At 41.8% G+C, this 18,124-nt stretch overlaps 2 protein-coding genes across 12 annotated transcripts in view; one reads left to right on the top strand and one right to left on the bottom strand.

The window, feature by feature from the left end:
* Positions 1–6,485, top strand: part of dctd (dCMP deaminase) — a 97,413-nt gene extending 90,928 nt beyond the window's left edge. The window contains exons 2-7 of one of the 3 annotated variants that reach the window (XM_078793140.1): positions 113–239; positions 433–544; positions 832–967; positions 1,747–1,863; positions 3,911–4,007; positions 5,749–6,485. In XM_078793140.1, coding sequence (XP_078649266.1) covers positions 211–239; positions 433–544; positions 832–967; positions 1,747–1,863; positions 3,911–4,007; positions 5,749–5,833 — 576 coding nt within the window. In that variant the 5' untranslated portion in view covers positions 113–210 and the 3' untranslated portion in view covers positions 5,834–6,485. Of the gene's footprint in view, positions 1–91; positions 240–432; positions 545–831; positions 968–1,746; positions 1,864–3,910; positions 4,008–5,748 lie in introns of those variants that run through there. The other 2 variants (XM_058091679.2, XM_078793141.1) reach the window with 2 other exon arrangements.
* Positions 6,486–9,137: 2,652 nt separating this feature from the next.
* The window catches only part of tenm3 (teneurin transmembrane protein 3), a 186,206-nt gene continuing 177,219 nt past the window's right edge, over positions 9,138–18,124 (bottom strand). For all 9 annotated transcript variants that reach the window (XM_058079310.2, XM_058079326.2, XM_058079334.2 and 6 more), the window contains 9 exons: positions 17,354–17,698; positions 16,848–17,092; positions 16,586–16,767; positions 15,556–15,758; positions 14,517–14,627; positions 14,273–14,415; positions 14,039–14,163; positions 13,058–13,188; positions 9,138–11,131 (listed from right to left, as the gene is read on the bottom strand). In XM_058079310.2, coding sequence (XP_057935293.2) covers positions 10,376–11,131; positions 13,058–13,188; positions 14,039–14,163; positions 14,273–14,415; positions 14,517–14,627; positions 15,556–15,758; positions 16,586–16,767; positions 16,848–17,092; positions 17,354–17,698 — 2,241 coding nt within the window. In that variant the 3' untranslated portion in view covers positions 9,138–10,375. The remainder of the gene's footprint in view (positions 11,132–13,057; positions 13,189–14,038; positions 14,164–14,272; positions 14,416–14,516; positions 14,628–15,555; positions 15,759–16,585; positions 16,768–16,847; positions 17,093–17,353; positions 17,699–18,124) is intronic.

Below are 18,124 nucleotides of genomic sequence, written 5' to 3'. Positions count from 1 at the left end.
ATTACAGAGCTCAGATTATGACCTATCAAACTAAAATCGGGAAAAGACAACAGGGTGTGTATATCAGGGCGGGAAATGTCTTCCGGGTTAGTGTAGTGCCGTACTGTAAGCGTAGTCCATAGATTGCATGCTGAATTTTAGTTAAGGGTCATAATAGTTCTTTGTTTTTTTTACGTTTAAACTTCATATTGTCAGTAAAAAGTTGTTTTCATGGAAGACACGGCGGACACTTGTAATGGGTAGGTTCTATCTCGTCTCGACACAGCCACAAACTTTGAAGGCGTAAGAAAATACTTGCATGTGTGCTAAGTATTCCTTATGACATTGAAGCCATGAGTTTCAGCTTCAAACCGCGTTTACAAACATCGAAGTAAATGTCAAAAGCTGCAGCTTTTAAAGTAATCCTGCATGAAAAGCTGACGTTCTTGTGTGCAGCAGCAGCAGCAACATCACCAAGAAGAGGGAGGACTACCTGGAATGGCCTGACTACTTCATGGCGGTGGCCTTCTTGTCAGCACAGAGGAGCAAAGACCCCAACTCGCAGGTATTTTCAAACTACAAACTACGTAGTCTTATCTTACATGACAGCATGAATGTTAATACCGTCACTGTGACGTCACAATTACACAAACCATCAATAATATACCAAAACACAATATAACAATGCTTTGCATAACCAAGTGGGGAATGAATACCATTATTACTTCATGGAAGTTAACCCTTTATCTGTTTCTAAACCACTCCAAGCTCCAAATCTTTACAACATTATCTGATAATCATCATATAATCATTTTGGTCCCAATAGTGGTGATGTTTCATGTGTAATCGCAGGTGGGTGCCTGCATTGTGAACCAGGAGAACAAGATCGTCGGTATCGGCTACAATGGTATGCCCAATGGCTGCGATGATGACATGTTGCCTTGGGCTCGATCAGCTGACGACCGTCTGGACACTAAATATCCTTATGGTGAGAATGTATCTCACTTTTCATCTGGCACATTGAAAATGGCCACCTACTAAAGTGTCTGAAACCTAATCAGCTGTACAGTAAGGGTCATAAGTATTTACACCCCTTGTGATTTTGCAAGTTCTCCCTCTTGGAAAATAGGAAGACATCTGAATTTTTCATTATAGATGTATTCCACTCTCAGAGACATAATCTAAAAAAAAAATAAAAAAAAATTTAATGATTTATTTGTGAATTCCTATGGTTCATAAGTATTTGCACCCTTGAGATAATAGTGCTAATATTTAGTGCAGAAGCCGTTATTTGCAATTACAGAGGTCAAACGTTTCCTGCAGTTCCTCACCAGGTTTGCACATACAGCATACAGCAACAGGGACTTATGACCCTCACTGTATCATTAATCTCATATACAATTCATTTTTAAAGAAAAGTGCTAGCAGCATTATACCGTTTGTCCCTCATGTCTGGGCACATTGATACAAATGTATGCAGTACAGTATATGGGAAACCCTATACAGGTACATCACTTCATCGTACAGTGATCGCTCACAAGTACTAGCACATGCTAAGCTGTAGATGGCAGAATAGGGAAATTAATTATTAAATTTGTGTTTTTCTTGACAGCCTCTGACCTTTTCTTTTGAACAAATATCAGGCCTGACTTGTTATTCCACTATCTGTGACCAACTGGGGTGAAATAAATGTTGAATCTGGATGGACAAAAATAAACGGTACCCATGACTGAAATTAACAATTGACTTTAAATGTTTGCCCCGCAGTGTGTCATGCGGAGCTCAATGCCATCATGAATAAGAACAGTGCTGACGTGAAGGGCTGCACCATTTATGTTGCTCTGTTTCCCTGCAACGAGTGCGCCAAGCTTATCATCCAAGCAGGTTGGTGTTGACAACATGCATGCACACATACGCACTCTGACGTCTTCAGTCATTATCGAAAGTCCTCGGTTTTCATGGTTACCGTACGCACTACCAAACTCGATTCATGCAGTGGTGCGCAAAAACACAGATGGATGCAGATGTGCCTTATTCACAGCTACACGGCGTGAAGAACTGCTTATAATTGACTCTTTACACTTCAATATGTCTGTCTGGTGGAAATGTACGGAGAAAAAGAAAATGAAGATCAGATTATTGTCCCTGCAAAAGGATCTGCCCCTATTAAAAGTGACAGTGAAGTCTCACTTTTCAACGAGGTACACAAAAATACAGTAGTTATTCAGGAACTAATGAGTAGTGGTTAAGGTTAGGTGGGTTTGTTCCTCATTAACTGCTGTAATTTTGTGTACCTTATTGTAAAGTGTTCAGGAAGACCAGAAACAATGCTGGTTCAGATATTGATCCTGTACCCCCCTTCTACATCAGCTTCCGCTGCAGCATCTCCTGCCACTTCTACTTCCTTATCGTATTTTATGTCCTTAACGTTTTCTGTCTTCAGTGTGAGTGACGTGGGACTTAATTTGCACCCAAATTCAACTTTCATTGCAATGTAGGAATGGAACTCGTACTCGTACTCGTAACCCGAGGACCACCTGTACTACTAATTGTACTGAATGTTCCGAAAATCAGCATTTTAAGCAACAGTTCCTGAACGTCTCTTAACTGGACAAGGAACTTATTGTTCTTCATCTTGATTGACTGCAGCAGGTGGTTTCTCTCTCATGCAACTCTATGTATGTACAAGTTATTAAATATGTCTGGAAGAAGAACCATACTGTCACCAAACAGCACAAAAGACTGAACTGGAAACTGCTGGAAGACCAGTGTCACCACAGTGGACGCCGTTTTTCATCACCAAGGACTGAGAAGAAGCCAAACTGTAATTTGCAACTGTCCACTCTAAATGTCTCCACAACCAAATATAGTTTGAGTCAGACAAGATTGAGCTATTTGGCCACAATGACAAGAAGAAAGTCAAGCTGAGGCTTCAAACTGAAGAACACTGTCAACAGCTGTCAATCACGGTGGTGGTCGCACCATACCGTGGGGTATGTTTTGCTGCCGGTGGTCCTCGTCCGCTTCACAACGTGGATGGAAAATCATGAAGTCAAGTTAGCTTTATTTATGTGGCGACAATTCACAGCTCATATCACCTAAGGGTACTTTACTCACTGAGCAGGTCTTGAACCACGTTCCTCAGATGGACAAAATAACAACTGAACCCCACATAATGAAGGAAGTAGGGAAATATCTATCAGGAAGAAACAGAACAGAACCCAGACTCTGTTGGGCGGCCATCTGATGAAAAAGGACTACCTCCAAATTCTTCAATTTCACCTCAAATCCACAGCTAGACAGCTGAATAATATAATCATGTAATATAGTTGTGTATTTCATCAAGACAATGAACCCAAACACGCTGTTGGTGGAATGACTGAAGCAGACTAATATTAAGCCGGGTCTATTTTATTACAAAGTCTCCCTTTTGCAGATGAAATTATCATGAAAAAGTTACACCGTCTTTCATCCATCGTTCTCACGCTGCTCGCAACTTCACTTTGAATTCAGCGGTTGGAGTTCTTTCATGATATTTGATAACGATGATAACGACATTGGTCCATGGTTGCCGTGGGAGTCAAGTCAAAAGGCAAATGTAAACAAGCGATCACGCTCACAATCACACCTATGCAATTTAGAGTCTGCAATTAATATAGCATGCATGTTTTTGGGATGTGGGACAGAGTCCAGTACCAGTCCATAACCCACATCAGCACCAGGTGAAAACATGCTAACACCGTACAAAGACGCTCCAACAAATATTCAAATCTGGATCTCCGGAACTGCGCGGCTAACCACAAACTCCATCGTGCTGCCACTTTTGGATTTGATCTCATTGGAGTGCAAACGATCATAATCATAATCATAATGTTGTGGCTGCTCAATGTCAAATGTAATGACTATTACCATCCTCTAACCTTCTGCCTAGGAATTAAGGAAGTGGTCTATCTTTCTGATAAGTACCACAACACACCAGAGATGACCGCCTCAAGGAGACTACTCAACATGGCAAGGATACAGTACAAGTGAGTACCTTTTCCATAGTAACTGTCCAAATTAGGGCATGAGTGCTTCCAACATGTACGCATCCCGACGTGCAGATAAGCCAAAAAAGCTATTTTTTCTGTCATATAAAAAATCAAATACTGTAATTTTCAGACTGGTACTTTAGCCGGAGATTTTTTTAAAATATATATACTATAGGCCGCACCGTATTCACAATGTAAGATGGGATATTTAGTACACAGGAAGTTGCACAGAAATATTGTTTTAACTTCTTATTAAACCGTGACGAACAGTTCATTTAACAGTAGCTTCCTGGAAAAGTATTTATTGTCCACTTCATGCTCCACCTGGGAAATAAAACCAATAGAGTCATCGTCTCCTTCAGTGTCACAATTGAACAGCCTCATAATTCTTTTGTCACACACGTTGTCAGTCTCTCTCCTTGTCGCTTTTGTTTTCACTTTCATCTCAAAGTGTGTTGAAGAGCTGTCCTATAAAATACTCAGTAGTCCAGCCTTTGGAAACCCGTTTGCGATAGTGGATCGTGATATGCTGATACTCGTGTAGGAGGGGAAACACTCTAAATCCGGGGTCTCAAACTCTATTTACTTGGGGGCCACTGGCGCTAGGGTCTGGGTGAGACTGGGCCACATCAGGTTTTCCAAAAAAACCCACATTTTTTTCAGATTAAAATGAACAAAGCATTATTAGAGCCCTGTAGACATGACAAAACACGACTATAGTCACATTTATACTCTTTTTATTTACAACATATTGCACAACAATATGTTTGAGACCCCTGACTTAGGGGATTTAGCACCATGGTAGGTGGCTGGAGGGGAGCGTTGATGCATTTCATGATGCATTTGAAGTGGTCCAACACAAGGCATCGGAACGACTTCACGACCTCAGATGTCACAGCGGCAGGACTGTAGTCGTTGAGTCCCGTGGTTGCAGGTTTCTTGGGGACTTGGTTGATGGTAGAACGTTTGAAGCAGGATGGAACTTCACACAGGTCCAGAGATTGATTGATGATCTGAGTGGAAAAATAGAACCAGTTGATGAGCGCAGTGCACCATCCAGGCTGGGAACTTTATTGATCCTTTGTTTGATGTGAAAATGTTTCTTTTTCAAATGTGCTGTAGAATTGGCCTTCACTTTTTGGAGAATGGTCTCGAGGAGTTGGTGATGGTTTGCAGGCTTTGTTGACGTGACGTGATGTCATGTGATGGGACACTCGTGTTTGTAAAAGCGGATGTAGGATGTCTGAGATGCTAGTCCTGTATGCTGGTATTAGCTGGATTAAACAGGTAGCAGAGCGATATGTGTCTTTTCTGTGGTGGGACAGTCGGTGTGCTGCTTTTATTTTCACATTCATGGTTTAGTTTTGATCTGTTCAAGTCCCCCAAAATGATAAAGAGCGAGTGTGACTGTTTTAGCTCCAATCCACTTTTAACGTAGGGACATCTATACACCAGCTTTTGTTTGGGAACGACTCATTTTGTGTACCTTATTGTAAAGTGTTCCCAATCAGTAATCATTAGAAAGTTAGCTACTTTTTCCCCCACTCCACAACTACTGCAACTACCCTAATTTATTTGCATGCTGTGTTATTTAACTATGTTAAATGCCATTGTCTGGTTCCCCGGTCTAATGATGTCATCAAATTTTGACACACCAGACAGTCGGGTAGGGCGTGAACATGTTTATTGATTAACCTTTCTGATTTCATTTTTTTTTTTGTTTGTTTTCTTGCGGTAGGCAATTCCAGCCCAAGAGGACTTCGATTGTCATTGATTTTAATTCCATTAACCATCCGTCGCTGCTGAACAGTTCAACAAAGTAAAAGTACAAACGTCCGATAACCGGGAACCCCGCAATGGGAAAGACGTGACACAACATGGAGATGTTTCCTGACTTTTTAAAAAATGTTTTTAAAAATGCTCTTTCAACCTAGATGACTTGGAAGAACGTATTTTTCTGTTTTTACAATATCGCTTCAAAAACTCAATGGTAGGGACCTTTCAATGTGGGTTTAAAAACTTACGATCAGTTTAAGAAGTTGGGTTTTGTCATGACTATTAGCACATGGATGAGGGGGTGGGGGGACCCAGACATTTGTTTATCCTGGTATTGACCCCTTTTACATAGTTGAAAGGCAGCAAAGCGTTCTGCAGTTCTTCTGACCTCGTGGAGGGCGTTACTTTTTACATTTTTATTTTTTGATGGTGTTGGATTTCACATCTGAGTGAGCTAGCAGCGTCTGATTGTATGACTGCTTTCGCTGTTGCTTTCCAACATCTATCTCCTTGTTCCTCATGCTTATTTATTATACACTATTTTATTCATTTCTGTCAGCTACACTACATGGCTACATAAATCCCAATGGTGTGAAGGTTACTTTCTACATCGTGTAAAACTCTGTGCTACCAATTCACAGAAAAATGTAAAACTCGGGTGAATAAATCAGGTACACACACAAAATGTTTTTTCATTCCATGTACGTAGTGGACGCATCTGAATGCCACACAGCATGCAGCATATTTTTAGTGTAACCATGGTTACCGAATTCATGTGCCCCTTTTTCAAGTAGAAATGATTTGTGCCGATTGTCGTTGGGGGTGCCATGAGACGCCCAACTCATGAGACGAGATTGGGTGCATGAGAACAAAATGAGATTTTAACATGAAGTTTAACAAAAGTGCAATGAAAAAATATGAAAAAAAAAAGTCCCAAACAATGCAGATGCTTTTGGACAAGTTTAACATACAAATTGACATGAAGGTATATTATTGTCAACATATTAAAGACCAAATAAACCATAGTTATAATAATGTCTAATATATAAAAATGCAATATTTCCTTTAATATGTCATCTTTCACTCTAGAAAGTTGTGAAATTGGCGTTTGTGACTTTTTCCTCACAGGAAATGTGTATTGACTTCTTAATGAGGGTGTAGCACGGACAGTTCCAGCTGATTGCCCTCCATTAAAATCTAACTGAGATTAATTGAGATCTATCAGTGTGGAAAAGCTTATAAAGCCATTTGTAAAGCTTTGGGACTCCAGCCAACCACAGTGAGAGCCATTATCCACAAATGGCGAAAACATGGAACAGTGACGAACCTTCCTAGGAGTGGCCTCAAGAGCGCAGCGACGACTCATCCAAGAGGTCACGAAAGACTCCACAACAACATCCAAAGAACTGCAGGCCTCAGTTAAGGTCAGTGTTCATGACTCCACCATCAGAAGAACACTGGGCAAAACGTTCCAAGGTGAAAACTACTGCTGAACAAAAAAAACATTAAAGCTTTTCTCAATTTTTGGGAAAATACTCTGTGGTCTGATGAGACCCGAGTAGATCTAGGACACGCTGGAGGTATTATGTCTCAGCTGGCCTGGGAATGCCCAAGTGTTCCCACCGGTGGATCTGGAGCAGGTGGCCGGAAAGGAGAAGTCTCTGCTTCCCTCCTGAGACCGCCGCCCTGGTGATCCTGACCCGGATAAGTGGAAGAAAATGGATGGATCGACAAGTCCAAAGAGGTAAATCTTGATATTGATTTCACTGCTCTAACAATAGCAGAATAAATAACCAAGACATTGAGTTGTAATAAAACCCCAGATGAGACAGGAGACATTTCAAGGATTTTATTGTTTACTGTAGAAACACTAGTAGTCTAGTATTTGTTGTACAGATAAGAGTGGAGTTTGTCAACCTTTTGAAAGAAAGACGATAAATCCATAAACACACCATCAATTTATCTTGCTTCTGAAAAAAAAATAGTGGCATATGATATTACAGTAACACTCTGATAAGTTTCTTTAAAAATAATTCCGATTGCATTCCCACTCTTGGAAACACACGAAACCCTTTCTAAGAGTACAGAGACCCACAGTCAACGGCAAAACACCCACACGATTCTTCATTGATTATTGTTACTCACCAAAGTCACTGATGGCGATACACTGTCCTCTTAAAGAGAAATGATCAAAAACGTAGCGAGAAGCAACCATTGGTTACTACTCGCGGCCCCCCTCCCTCCCCGTCCCTCCCGCACGCCCCAGAAAAGCAAAGACGACATGTTTCTATTGCAAGCAATACTACCAACTTTGACCGATAAAAAGCACACATTCTATGCATTATGAGACCGAGTCACATGTTGCAGAATTGTACTGTTCCTGAAGAGGCTTCAGTGTGGACCACTGAGCCAACTGGGCCCACAAAAGAGTCCATCCACAGAGAACCAGAGCGAGCAGCCATGGCACTAAGCTACCGTCTTCCATGGAGCTGTCGATGCACAATGAGGAGTTTACATGAACTAACCAAACAGATAATATATATCACTAACCAAGAAACAAAAGATGACTGCTTTTTGTTTGATTAAGCTTTCAAAAGCGCAGAAACCGCAGTACTGGGGGGGGGTGCTGGATTGCGTCCGTGTTGCTATGGTAACTGCTCAACATCCACGTAAGTAGAACGTCAGCTTAAAGCCCAACGTAACTGATTTTAGGAAAACAAAAGACAATTCAAACGACAAGCATTTCAGCGGGAACATGGAAAACAAGCAAACAGGCAGAGAACCGCGTATGAAAACAAAACACATGTGACCATTTGAAAGCTAACACTTAGCCGTTCCGACGGTACAAGTCTCATTCCTCTACCGCTAAAAGTCACTGAACGAGCAGCTTCAGTAGATCCAAAGATATGTACATTGTCACATCTACAATAACCATAACCAAGTCTCCATTTTACTTTCATTCCCAGATCATTCATGGACATCAGGGGTCTCAAACTCGTGGCCCACAGCCTATGTTCTGAAGAACCGTTCATGATCTTATGTGTTGTTAAGAAAGCTTGAGAAGATTGGATCAGTTGTACCTTTTGGGGAGGAATACCATCCAACCATTTTCTTCCGCTTATCTGGGTCTGGGTTGCGGAGGCAGCGGTATCAGTGGGGAAGTCCAGACTTCCCGGCTACCTTTTCCAATTCCACCGGGAAAACACCGAGGCATTCCTAGGCCAGCTGTGAGACATGATCCCTACAACTTTTTCTAGGTCTGCTCCGGTGTCTTTTCCCGACTGGGCATGCCCAGAACACCTCATCAGGGAGGAATCTGGACTAGACCACCTCAATCGACTCCTCCTTAGGGTGAGTGCAGCCACCCTACGGAGTTCATCCGCGATCTTGTTCTCGTGGTCATGACCCAAAGTCCATGACCACAGGTGAGGGTTGGAACCTAGAACCTGACTTGCGGTTCAGTTCTCTCTTCACCACGGGGGGGGGGGGTCTGGTGCAGCGACCGCTGCACCGATCTCACGCTCTAACCTTCCCTCACTCGTGAACAAGACTTGAACTCCAACCCCTGGGGCAGGACCTCATTCCCAACCTGCAGGGTTACCCTTTTTGTAGAATACATGATTGGACCTTTAGCGGCCTCCAAGTGGACTTTGAGACCCCTGATGTAGACCTTGTAGATGCACACAAAAATGCTTCTTTAGGATATTCCTTTGTTAGAAAAATGGCCCACGGTCGAAGAAGTTAAGCTCGCAGTCCATTCCGGTGTTGATCGTAGTTCTAGTGGTATCTGTTATAGTATGTAAACACTTTTTTTCTTTATTTTTATAACCCCTTTGTTTCCCAAAGCAAATACAATGCAATGTTTTCATATAAAACAAAACAAAAATATTCAAACGGAACATCCTTTTTTTTTTAGAACTTTGTACTAATCATTGTTCTTTTTTGTGCTTGTCTCTCTTAGAGAGTCCACAACAGTTCCATTCGATGGCTTCAGCCATGGAAACAAAAGATCCACATCGACATGGCCCATGGGGGTCAAAAAAAAACGTACATCCGGACCCGCGCTTGATGGATACTGGCGACATCTGGTAGGGATCCTCAGACGTGTTTGGTTCAACGTTCAGACAGTTTGAGAACTGCCACAAATGCTTGGCGACTCATCCAGTCCTAATGGCGGCTGCTCAAACGCTCCTTTTACATCCCACCGTATCACAGCTTGACAGCATGACATCCAGCATTCAGGTTTGCCCCACCTTCCACGGGGGGGCAGACGGGGGGGGGCAGGCATGCGTGCTGATTAAAGGCTGGTAGAAAGAATGTAAGAAGGAGAGAGGAAGTAAGAAAGAAAGAAAAAGGCATTGCTCAACTGACAACGTTTTGTTGGCTTATGTTTGAAACCACATCTGGATTTGTCATATTTTTCCTGATTGTTTCCTTATCTTTGTTATTTGTTATCTTTGTTGATCATCCTCAGAGAAAAATACATTAGTGTGTTCTTCCGTGAACACCTTTGACTCGGAATACAGTTCAGTCAGCGACATCCATTTAGCGTCTTTTTGGAGCGTCTGACAGTCCCTTTGCTGATGCCGTTACCTCCGTCCTATCTCGCTCTGCCGTAGGAATTGAATGTTGTTGGCGCTGTCAGCCAGCTGAGGGTACTGTTCGATGGACAAGACGTAATATCCGTCGTAGCCCGCCACCTTCCCGCTGCTCAGCAGCTGTCTTTTCTCCCCCTCGGTCCACAGCCGCACGCCCTCCTCGCCGTCTCGCACCCGCTGCTGCTCGCGGGTCCAGGCACTTGTCAACGCCCTCTGTCTGGCGTGCTCCAGGACTCGTGCTTTCTCCTCATCCAGCGTCGTCCCGTAACGCACGTGGAGCGCCAGGGTGCCGTACTGCAGCTCCACGTCAGCAAAGCGCCGCGTTCGGCCGTTCATCACCGTCGTAGACTGCGACACTGTGACATTCACGCCGTTTTCCAGTGATTTACGTCCCGAGGTTAGACGCAGAGCGCTGAGATCGTTCTCGGGCAGGCTGGTCTTGATGAAGTAGTGCGTGTCCCGTCCTTCCACTGTAAAATGCAGGCCTTCCAGGTAAAAGGCATTGTTTAAAACCGCCGCCACTTTGATGCAGTCCTCATTGGCGATGTTGAGAGCGTTGGTCACCACGCGGCCTTGAATCACGGCAAGCATCACTCCTTTCCCGATGAGCGACTTGATGGTGGCGAACCAAAGCCAAGGCTTAGCGTGGTCTGAATAGCGGCGGCTGAGCTGGATTTCAGGCATCCGCTCGAAGGACAGGAAGGCCCGACACTGGCGAGTCACCTCCTGCTGGACACCTGAGATGGACTGATGAACAGAAGACAGACAATTTCAGGCACTTCCACACACATTAGTGTACCTTAGCTGCGGGTGTAATTGTGTATAAACCAATGAATGTTGTATTTTAACGTATCTTTTACACTGTTTACTTGAATTTTAATAATAATAATAATTATACTATATATTAATCTTATTATTATTACGTCATAATCATTAGATAATTAAATAATAATAATACATTTTATTTGCATAGCGCTTTTTGAAAATACTCACACACTTTACAGGAAAATGGAGTTGAATAAAATTAATAAAATTATTAATAAGTAATAACAATAATAACAATATTATTATAATTTTTTATTAATTTTATTGGAGTTGGATAAAATTAATAAAAAAAATAATAATAATATTTATTATTAATTTTATTCAACTCCATTTTCCTGTAAAGTGTGTGAGTATTTTCAAAAAGCGCTATACAAATAAAATGTATTATTATTATTTAATTCTCTAATGATTATGACATGTTGATAAATTCATTTTATTAATGTATCACAAATTATTTTTAACTCATTCAATACAAAAGACGTAGTTTGTATGTCTTTAGAAACCAGAACGCCTGATCCCAACAACATATTTATACTTTTTTTTTAACATTTGTTTTGTGTGCGAGGCTGAAGGTGGTGATGATGCAACTCCTCATCAAAGGATTCGACTTGAGAGCAAGTTGAATGCCATAAAAACGGCCACTAGATGGCAGAATTGGATTTGATAGGAGCTGAGAACGGAGGCTAATAAAACTAAAGAATGGAAATGAGTGACCTTTCTGATGAAGGACGAGGGTCTACTCTTTTGGTAGGCTCCATGTTTATGTAGCCAAAGAACACAGTATTCTTTGTGCCTTTTTAAAGATCAGTCAAAATCATCAAAAGTGGCCGTTACTGAAGGGGTTGTCTTGAAAATGGGATTGGACGTATAAATTAAATGTATTAGTGATAATTTATAACTAATCGTACTTTCAAAATGGAACAAATGCAGTCTCTATTTTTTGTAATTATCATCCAGGCTGGACATCCGTGGGCTCCGTGTCCACAAACAGCCACACTAAAAGTCGTGTGGGGAAGAATGATGGCTTCACTAGATGTATCTTTATTGGCTTTCCCCGCCATTTCCTCTCTCTTTATTCCCACACTACATCCAATTCATTTGTCTCTTCATTTCCTGAAAGGCTCTGTTTTGGCCTCAACTGACTATTAATCTATATTTTGTCATACCTCTGCCCGTGCCGCTGTCTGTTACAATTTGTGTGTTGCACATGGCTAGTTTATGTTGGAATGTTAGAATATTTAGTTTAGTTGAGTTTAAAATTAATGACCCCCCCCCCCCACCCATAATGCATTTAGTTTCAGCAAAGCACAGAAAATGAACTATGGAGCTGCAATGCTGTCTCTATCCACCAGAGGGAGGCTGACATCATTGCAGCGCCCCAATGAATGCATTGCTCAGATGCAATGCCTTATGGTAAAACTTTAAATGAGTTTTTTTTTTTTTTTATCCCATTTTAAACTCGTATTGGTACATAGTTCTTGGGTATAAGGATTGTGTTAAGTCGCTGTGTGATGAGTATAGTGTCCTTTTTAAGATAACACCGTGTGTTGTCACACTGTTATATATATATATAATGGCCTCCTGCAATATCCAAAGGATTGACAAGCTTGTTAAGAGTTCACTGATAGCTGTAGCTGAAAAAGCTACTGTTTCCTTACTGACTTGCGAGTGGTCCAGTATTTCAACAATTAGTCACAGTCATGAGATCAGAATTTAGCCACATAGCTACACAAGATGCAGGGTTGAAAGTTGAAGAAAAAAGTAGTGGCTTATACACTGGAATTGATGGTAAGCCATGATCTTAAGTTCTTGTAACCAAATATGACGTTGTATGCGCTAGTTACTCACAGGCAGGTCATCCCACAGCTGACTTTTTTTCATCTCCAACGACGGCTGTGTCAAGTCAAATTTGGGAATAGGGAATCCTGGGATGGCGTTGTGCAGATGGAATCCAAATGTGACCAACCAGATGTTAACATCTCAAGAGACAGAGCAGAAGCACAATCAAATACGCTGAAAATAAACGTACCATAAAAATGATATATGCTACATACTGTATCTTTGTAAATATACAAAATCAGCAAAGAATCCACCAACACCCACGCCGAAGTCTTAGGGTTTCTAATGTATAATCTAATGTAATAATCTTAATGGTTACAAATCTAGAATACTGCATGTATGTCCATATATAACTCAATTTTACGGTATTTAGTATTTTTCCCCCGATTGCCTTGTCACTGTATTTCTCCCCAGATTCCAATTAGTGGTGTAGTCCAGCAGTGGGGTTGTGAAAGATAACCAATATGACAAGTGAGAGATACAGCTGTGTCGGTAGCAGCCTCCTCGATCGATGGGAATCAGCCATAAGTCCTTAGATTCATCGATGGTAGCGACATGCACCGGGTATCACCAGACTAGCAATCGGTTGACATCGTGTCCAGTCATCGCGATTTCACACATCAGTGAAAACTAAAACTTTGACAAAAGCCATGCCATTTGTAAGGTATACAGAGCAGCTCCGAAGGCCGCTGGTTTATTTTTAATAAAGCTGCCTTTCCGCAGCCGCAGTCCAAACCTAAACCCCTAATGTTATTTTTTTTTTAATTTATTTTATTTTCTTTGGGCAAATATATGAAACATTACAGTGCATTTCTTACATCAATCAAAATATAACTTTCCATTATTTACATTTGTATTCGGCTATCTGATCACAAGCCCAAAAGGAGTAGGCTGAAGCAAAAGCTTATACGTTAAAAAACAAGAAGTTGAGACTGTGTCCGGACAGGTGACCAACCCAAACTTAACTCCACTGTAGGTTCTTAGCGTTACCTGTCACATATTCTTTGACTTGATGGATCTTGCTGATGGGGTTGTTGCCCCGGAACATGTAGAGATTGAAAGGCTGAGGGTCTTTACCGACCCTTGTCCACGTGCTGATGTCAGGAGTTGTCCACCTTGGCGACAAACACATCGGGGTTAGATTAAACGCTGACAAAGCTGTTATGTAAAACAGAATCACATCTCACGCTCAGAATAGAAAAGAGTGAATCAGGGACAGCCTACCTTCCGGCGGGGATGTCATAGTCTCTGTCCCCAAAATGCAGCAGTCGTGTCAGAGGATCATACAGCCCTCCGTGGAAACCAATTACCAGCACAAAGTCTGGGTTTGAATCAAAATAAATCTCGCCGTATGCCGTGTACTGCACCTTTAGATATCGAAAGAAGTCTTGTCATTCTGGTACTGCAACTAATACACTGCAGGCAAACACGCTTGGGTTTTTCCATCCATTCATTGTACCACACGTACCTGCTTAAGTAAAAGCCCGTTGTTGCTGAAAACAGCCAGTGGGGTTCCCGTGTTGTCACATGCAATGTAAAACTCCTCTCCACTGCTGATTTCCATCGCAAAAACATGACCCTGTGCAATAAACATACGTACAATCATTATTCTATCATATGATCTCAGTGAAGAAGTACATTTGAAACACTAGCCATAGCATTTCAGTATGTGGAATCAAACTATGGAATGGATTGAGTAAGGAAATCAAACAATGCACAACGATGAGCCAGTTCAAGAAACAATACAAGCAGTTGATGTTTGCTAAATACAAGGATGAAGAGTCTTGAACCAGTCATGATGTGCTATATATATCACTATATTGACACTTACTATGGTACCCATTATGGCATTGGATGCTCATATCACCCAGTACTTTGGTACGAGGTACATTATTAAAAAACACAACAAAAAAAAACCTTAAACTGTATTATGGAAAGCAGGAAGTGAACAAATGTAACAGTTAGTGATTGTAAAAGTACCAGATAAGGGGTTGGATTTAAATAAGCTTTGCTTCTTCCTACTCCTTTTGGACATGTGGAACTGGGAACTGATTATGGGATGCACTCAATTGGAATCTGATGCATGTTCAAATGAAATTAAACCATTACCATTATTGTCGTGAAATACTGTAGCTACATTTAGACGTTGGAATGGTTGAAATCGTTTGAGAAATGTGGACATGTGGTCGTTGCTAGTAAAGAAGTAAATAGTGAAGAATAAGAAGAACAATTGGTGTGGTGGTCCTGTGGTGACCTATACCACAATGTTGACCCACATGTATAAAGAAATAACATGTGAAGGATATGAACGTGCCCCCCCCCCCCCACGCTTCAATTTCTGCAGCCGTGAGTGAAAGCGTTTGCACAACCCTGATCCGTAGTTTCAAGGACACCGAAGCGTCTTTCACAAAGAGATTCTGCAAAATTGGTGTTGGTGCTGGTCACTGTTATTTTCTCTTACAGCTACACATCCGTTTGTGCGATAAGTTATCCAAAAAAGTTGTTACCTGCAAGTCGTAGTAAAATGATGTGATTTCTGAGCTGGAGTGGTTGTAAACGTGGGTAATCCTGGTGGGGTAGTTCAAGTCGGCATAGAAGAACTGCAGATGTTGGCCCAGGCTGTTCCTAGCCGCCACTCGTCTACCAAGACCGTCATAACGGTACTGGATGGTCCAGCTGGAGGATTTACTGTAGACCCGAACGAGAAGACCTGAAGTATTCCAGAGGAAAACGTCAATGTTAGCTTCAATAAAAAATTTAATTTCAGAGCATCTTTCTGTGGTGTTATCACATTGTGACCGGATTTTTTTATTTTCTTTGATATATTTTTAAATATACTGTTGACATAGAGTGTCCACTCAGCTGCTAGCATAACCGAGGACATCGATTTGGGGGCTTGTGTCAATGTGACTACGGCTCGGTGATCAATGAGATGCAGTAAAGGCTTGCAAGGAAATTCATTAATATTGTTATGATTTATTAGTCGACCAGTCCAGGGTGTACCCTGCCTCTTGCCCAAAGACAACTGGGATAGGCTCCAGCATACCCAAGACCCTAGTGATGATGGAATGTGAAAAAGAAAAAAAAAAGAATATTTGAGTGATGGACAGTTTACCTTACTAATGTCTACTTGTTGTATATTGTGTTTTTTTTTTTTTTTACCATGACATCTATTTTGTGTTGGCAATTAACCTGGGCTGTGGGAGGAAACCGTAGTACCCGAAGTAACTCCACACAGAGTGGGAATCGAGCCCAGGTCTCCTAGCTGTGTGGCCTGCACACTAACCACTTGCGCACCATGCAGCCCTCATTTCAATAGGGGTTTAATGATGTTTCAAAGGGGTACTTATCATGCGATTGGGATTAATTATGAGTTAAAATGCGATTAAATATTTTAATCGATTAACAGCTCTAGTTTTATATAATGTATAATCTAGTCAATATTGTCATCATAATCACCATGCAAACGTATTAACTGCATACGATTAATACGATTAATCACTGAAAAGTTCATTTCAAGGAAGAGCTGGCTCCTACCTTTGGAGTTGTACTCAAATATTTCTGCCCCTCGCTGTCTCAGAAAACCGTCTTCATCCAGTTTGTACTGAACGTCTCCCAAACGTGTGATTCTGTCTCTGAGGTCGTAACGAAGAGGCGTCAACCGACCACTGTTTCCAGGATTCAGCAGATGTAAGTTCCCATTGAGGTCATAATTATACCTGCAAGGCCAGTTTATGATGTTAGCAATCGTGGTCCTCGGACAAAGGGCTTTTCAAACAGCCCAATATGGCCATCTTACCTCCACATCATCTTCTCATTGAGGGAGACCGTCTGCAACTGTCCATCAACATCATACTCATAGCCGTATTTAGTCGTGTTGGCAAATGGTCCGATTTTAATCTCACGCTTGGTGACTCTGCCCATGGTGTCGTACTGGATGGTAATCCAGTACATCAGAGACCTAAAGATCTCATACTGAATCTCCTTAATGCGACCATGCTGGTCAAAGTGTTTGGTGTAGGTCATAACGGCTGTGGAAATGATCTGAAAAACGTAGAAACAAGTAGAGGCGATTACGAGAGAAAAAAACAATACTGTTGACAAGGGAATGTAAGGGTACTACATTAGTACAACACATTCACTACCAAAGACGTATTTAGTTAGTACTTCGTGTTTTAAAAACAAAAGTTATTTACACAAAAACTACAAAGGTTTGTGTTTTGCATTTGTCAAAACAATTAAGACAACCTGACTTTGCACACACAACACGTATGACTTTATTGAACTAACGCTAAGTTGTCTTACTTGGTTGATATCGTAGTAGATGACGCCAAACTTTCCAAACTGCTCGACCTTCCCTGAGATGTCGTCAAACTGATAGAGGTCGATTGGCAGCGGCGTCTCGTTGATGACAGCCTGCATGCTGGTGACTCTGAAGCTGTTGTCGTAGGTGTAGTCGAAACGTGCGTTCACCATCCCATCCTCGCTGAAGCGGAATATCTGTCGGTCAACCAGCGGGCCGATTTGCCGGTAGCGGATTGAGCAGATGAAGCCTTCACTCTGCAAGTTGACAGTCTTCAGCACGCCAGCAGTCTCATCATATGTGAAGCTGACCCGCGTTGAATCATACAGGATCTCTGCCAGCTTGTTCTGAGGAGGAAGATTAAAAAAAAAAAAAAAAAAAAGATATGGTATGTTTATAACGCCAGCTCCTGCCCCCCGTTTCGCCCTCCCATCAGGTTGTGTGCAAGCTGTCAAACATTACTGTTTATTCACTACTGCAGCATCAGACCTCAGCACCCAAGGGACCGTCTGACATTGTTAGTGTGTGTCCAGATTTGGCTTGTACTGTGTTGTACTGTGTTGTACTGTGTTAAATTGATCTTACTGCTGAAGATGTACAGACGCGTGTACGGTTTGACAATGGACACCTGAACGGCTCAGACAGGGAGAATGCGATGTGGTCACACGAGACCAAAATTGAGCTTTTTGGCATCAAGTGGAGTGTTTGGAGGCAGAAAATCATGACTATCAGCCACGATTCCTACTGTCAAACATGGAGCAACAGTACATGAA

Source organism: Doryrhamphus excisus, linkage group LG9, assembly GCF_037039965.1.
Source record: "Doryrhamphus excisus strain RoL-2023G ecotype Guam linkage group LG9, RoL_Dexc_Guam_v1.1, whole genome shotgun sequence".
In the NCBI taxonomy this organism is placed as follows: domain Eukaryota; kingdom Metazoa; phylum Chordata; class Actinopteri; order Syngnathiformes; family Syngnathidae; genus Doryrhamphus; species Doryrhamphus excisus.
Note: the sequence above shows the minus strand (reverse complement) of the source record. Positions and strands in the feature narration are given on the sequence as shown.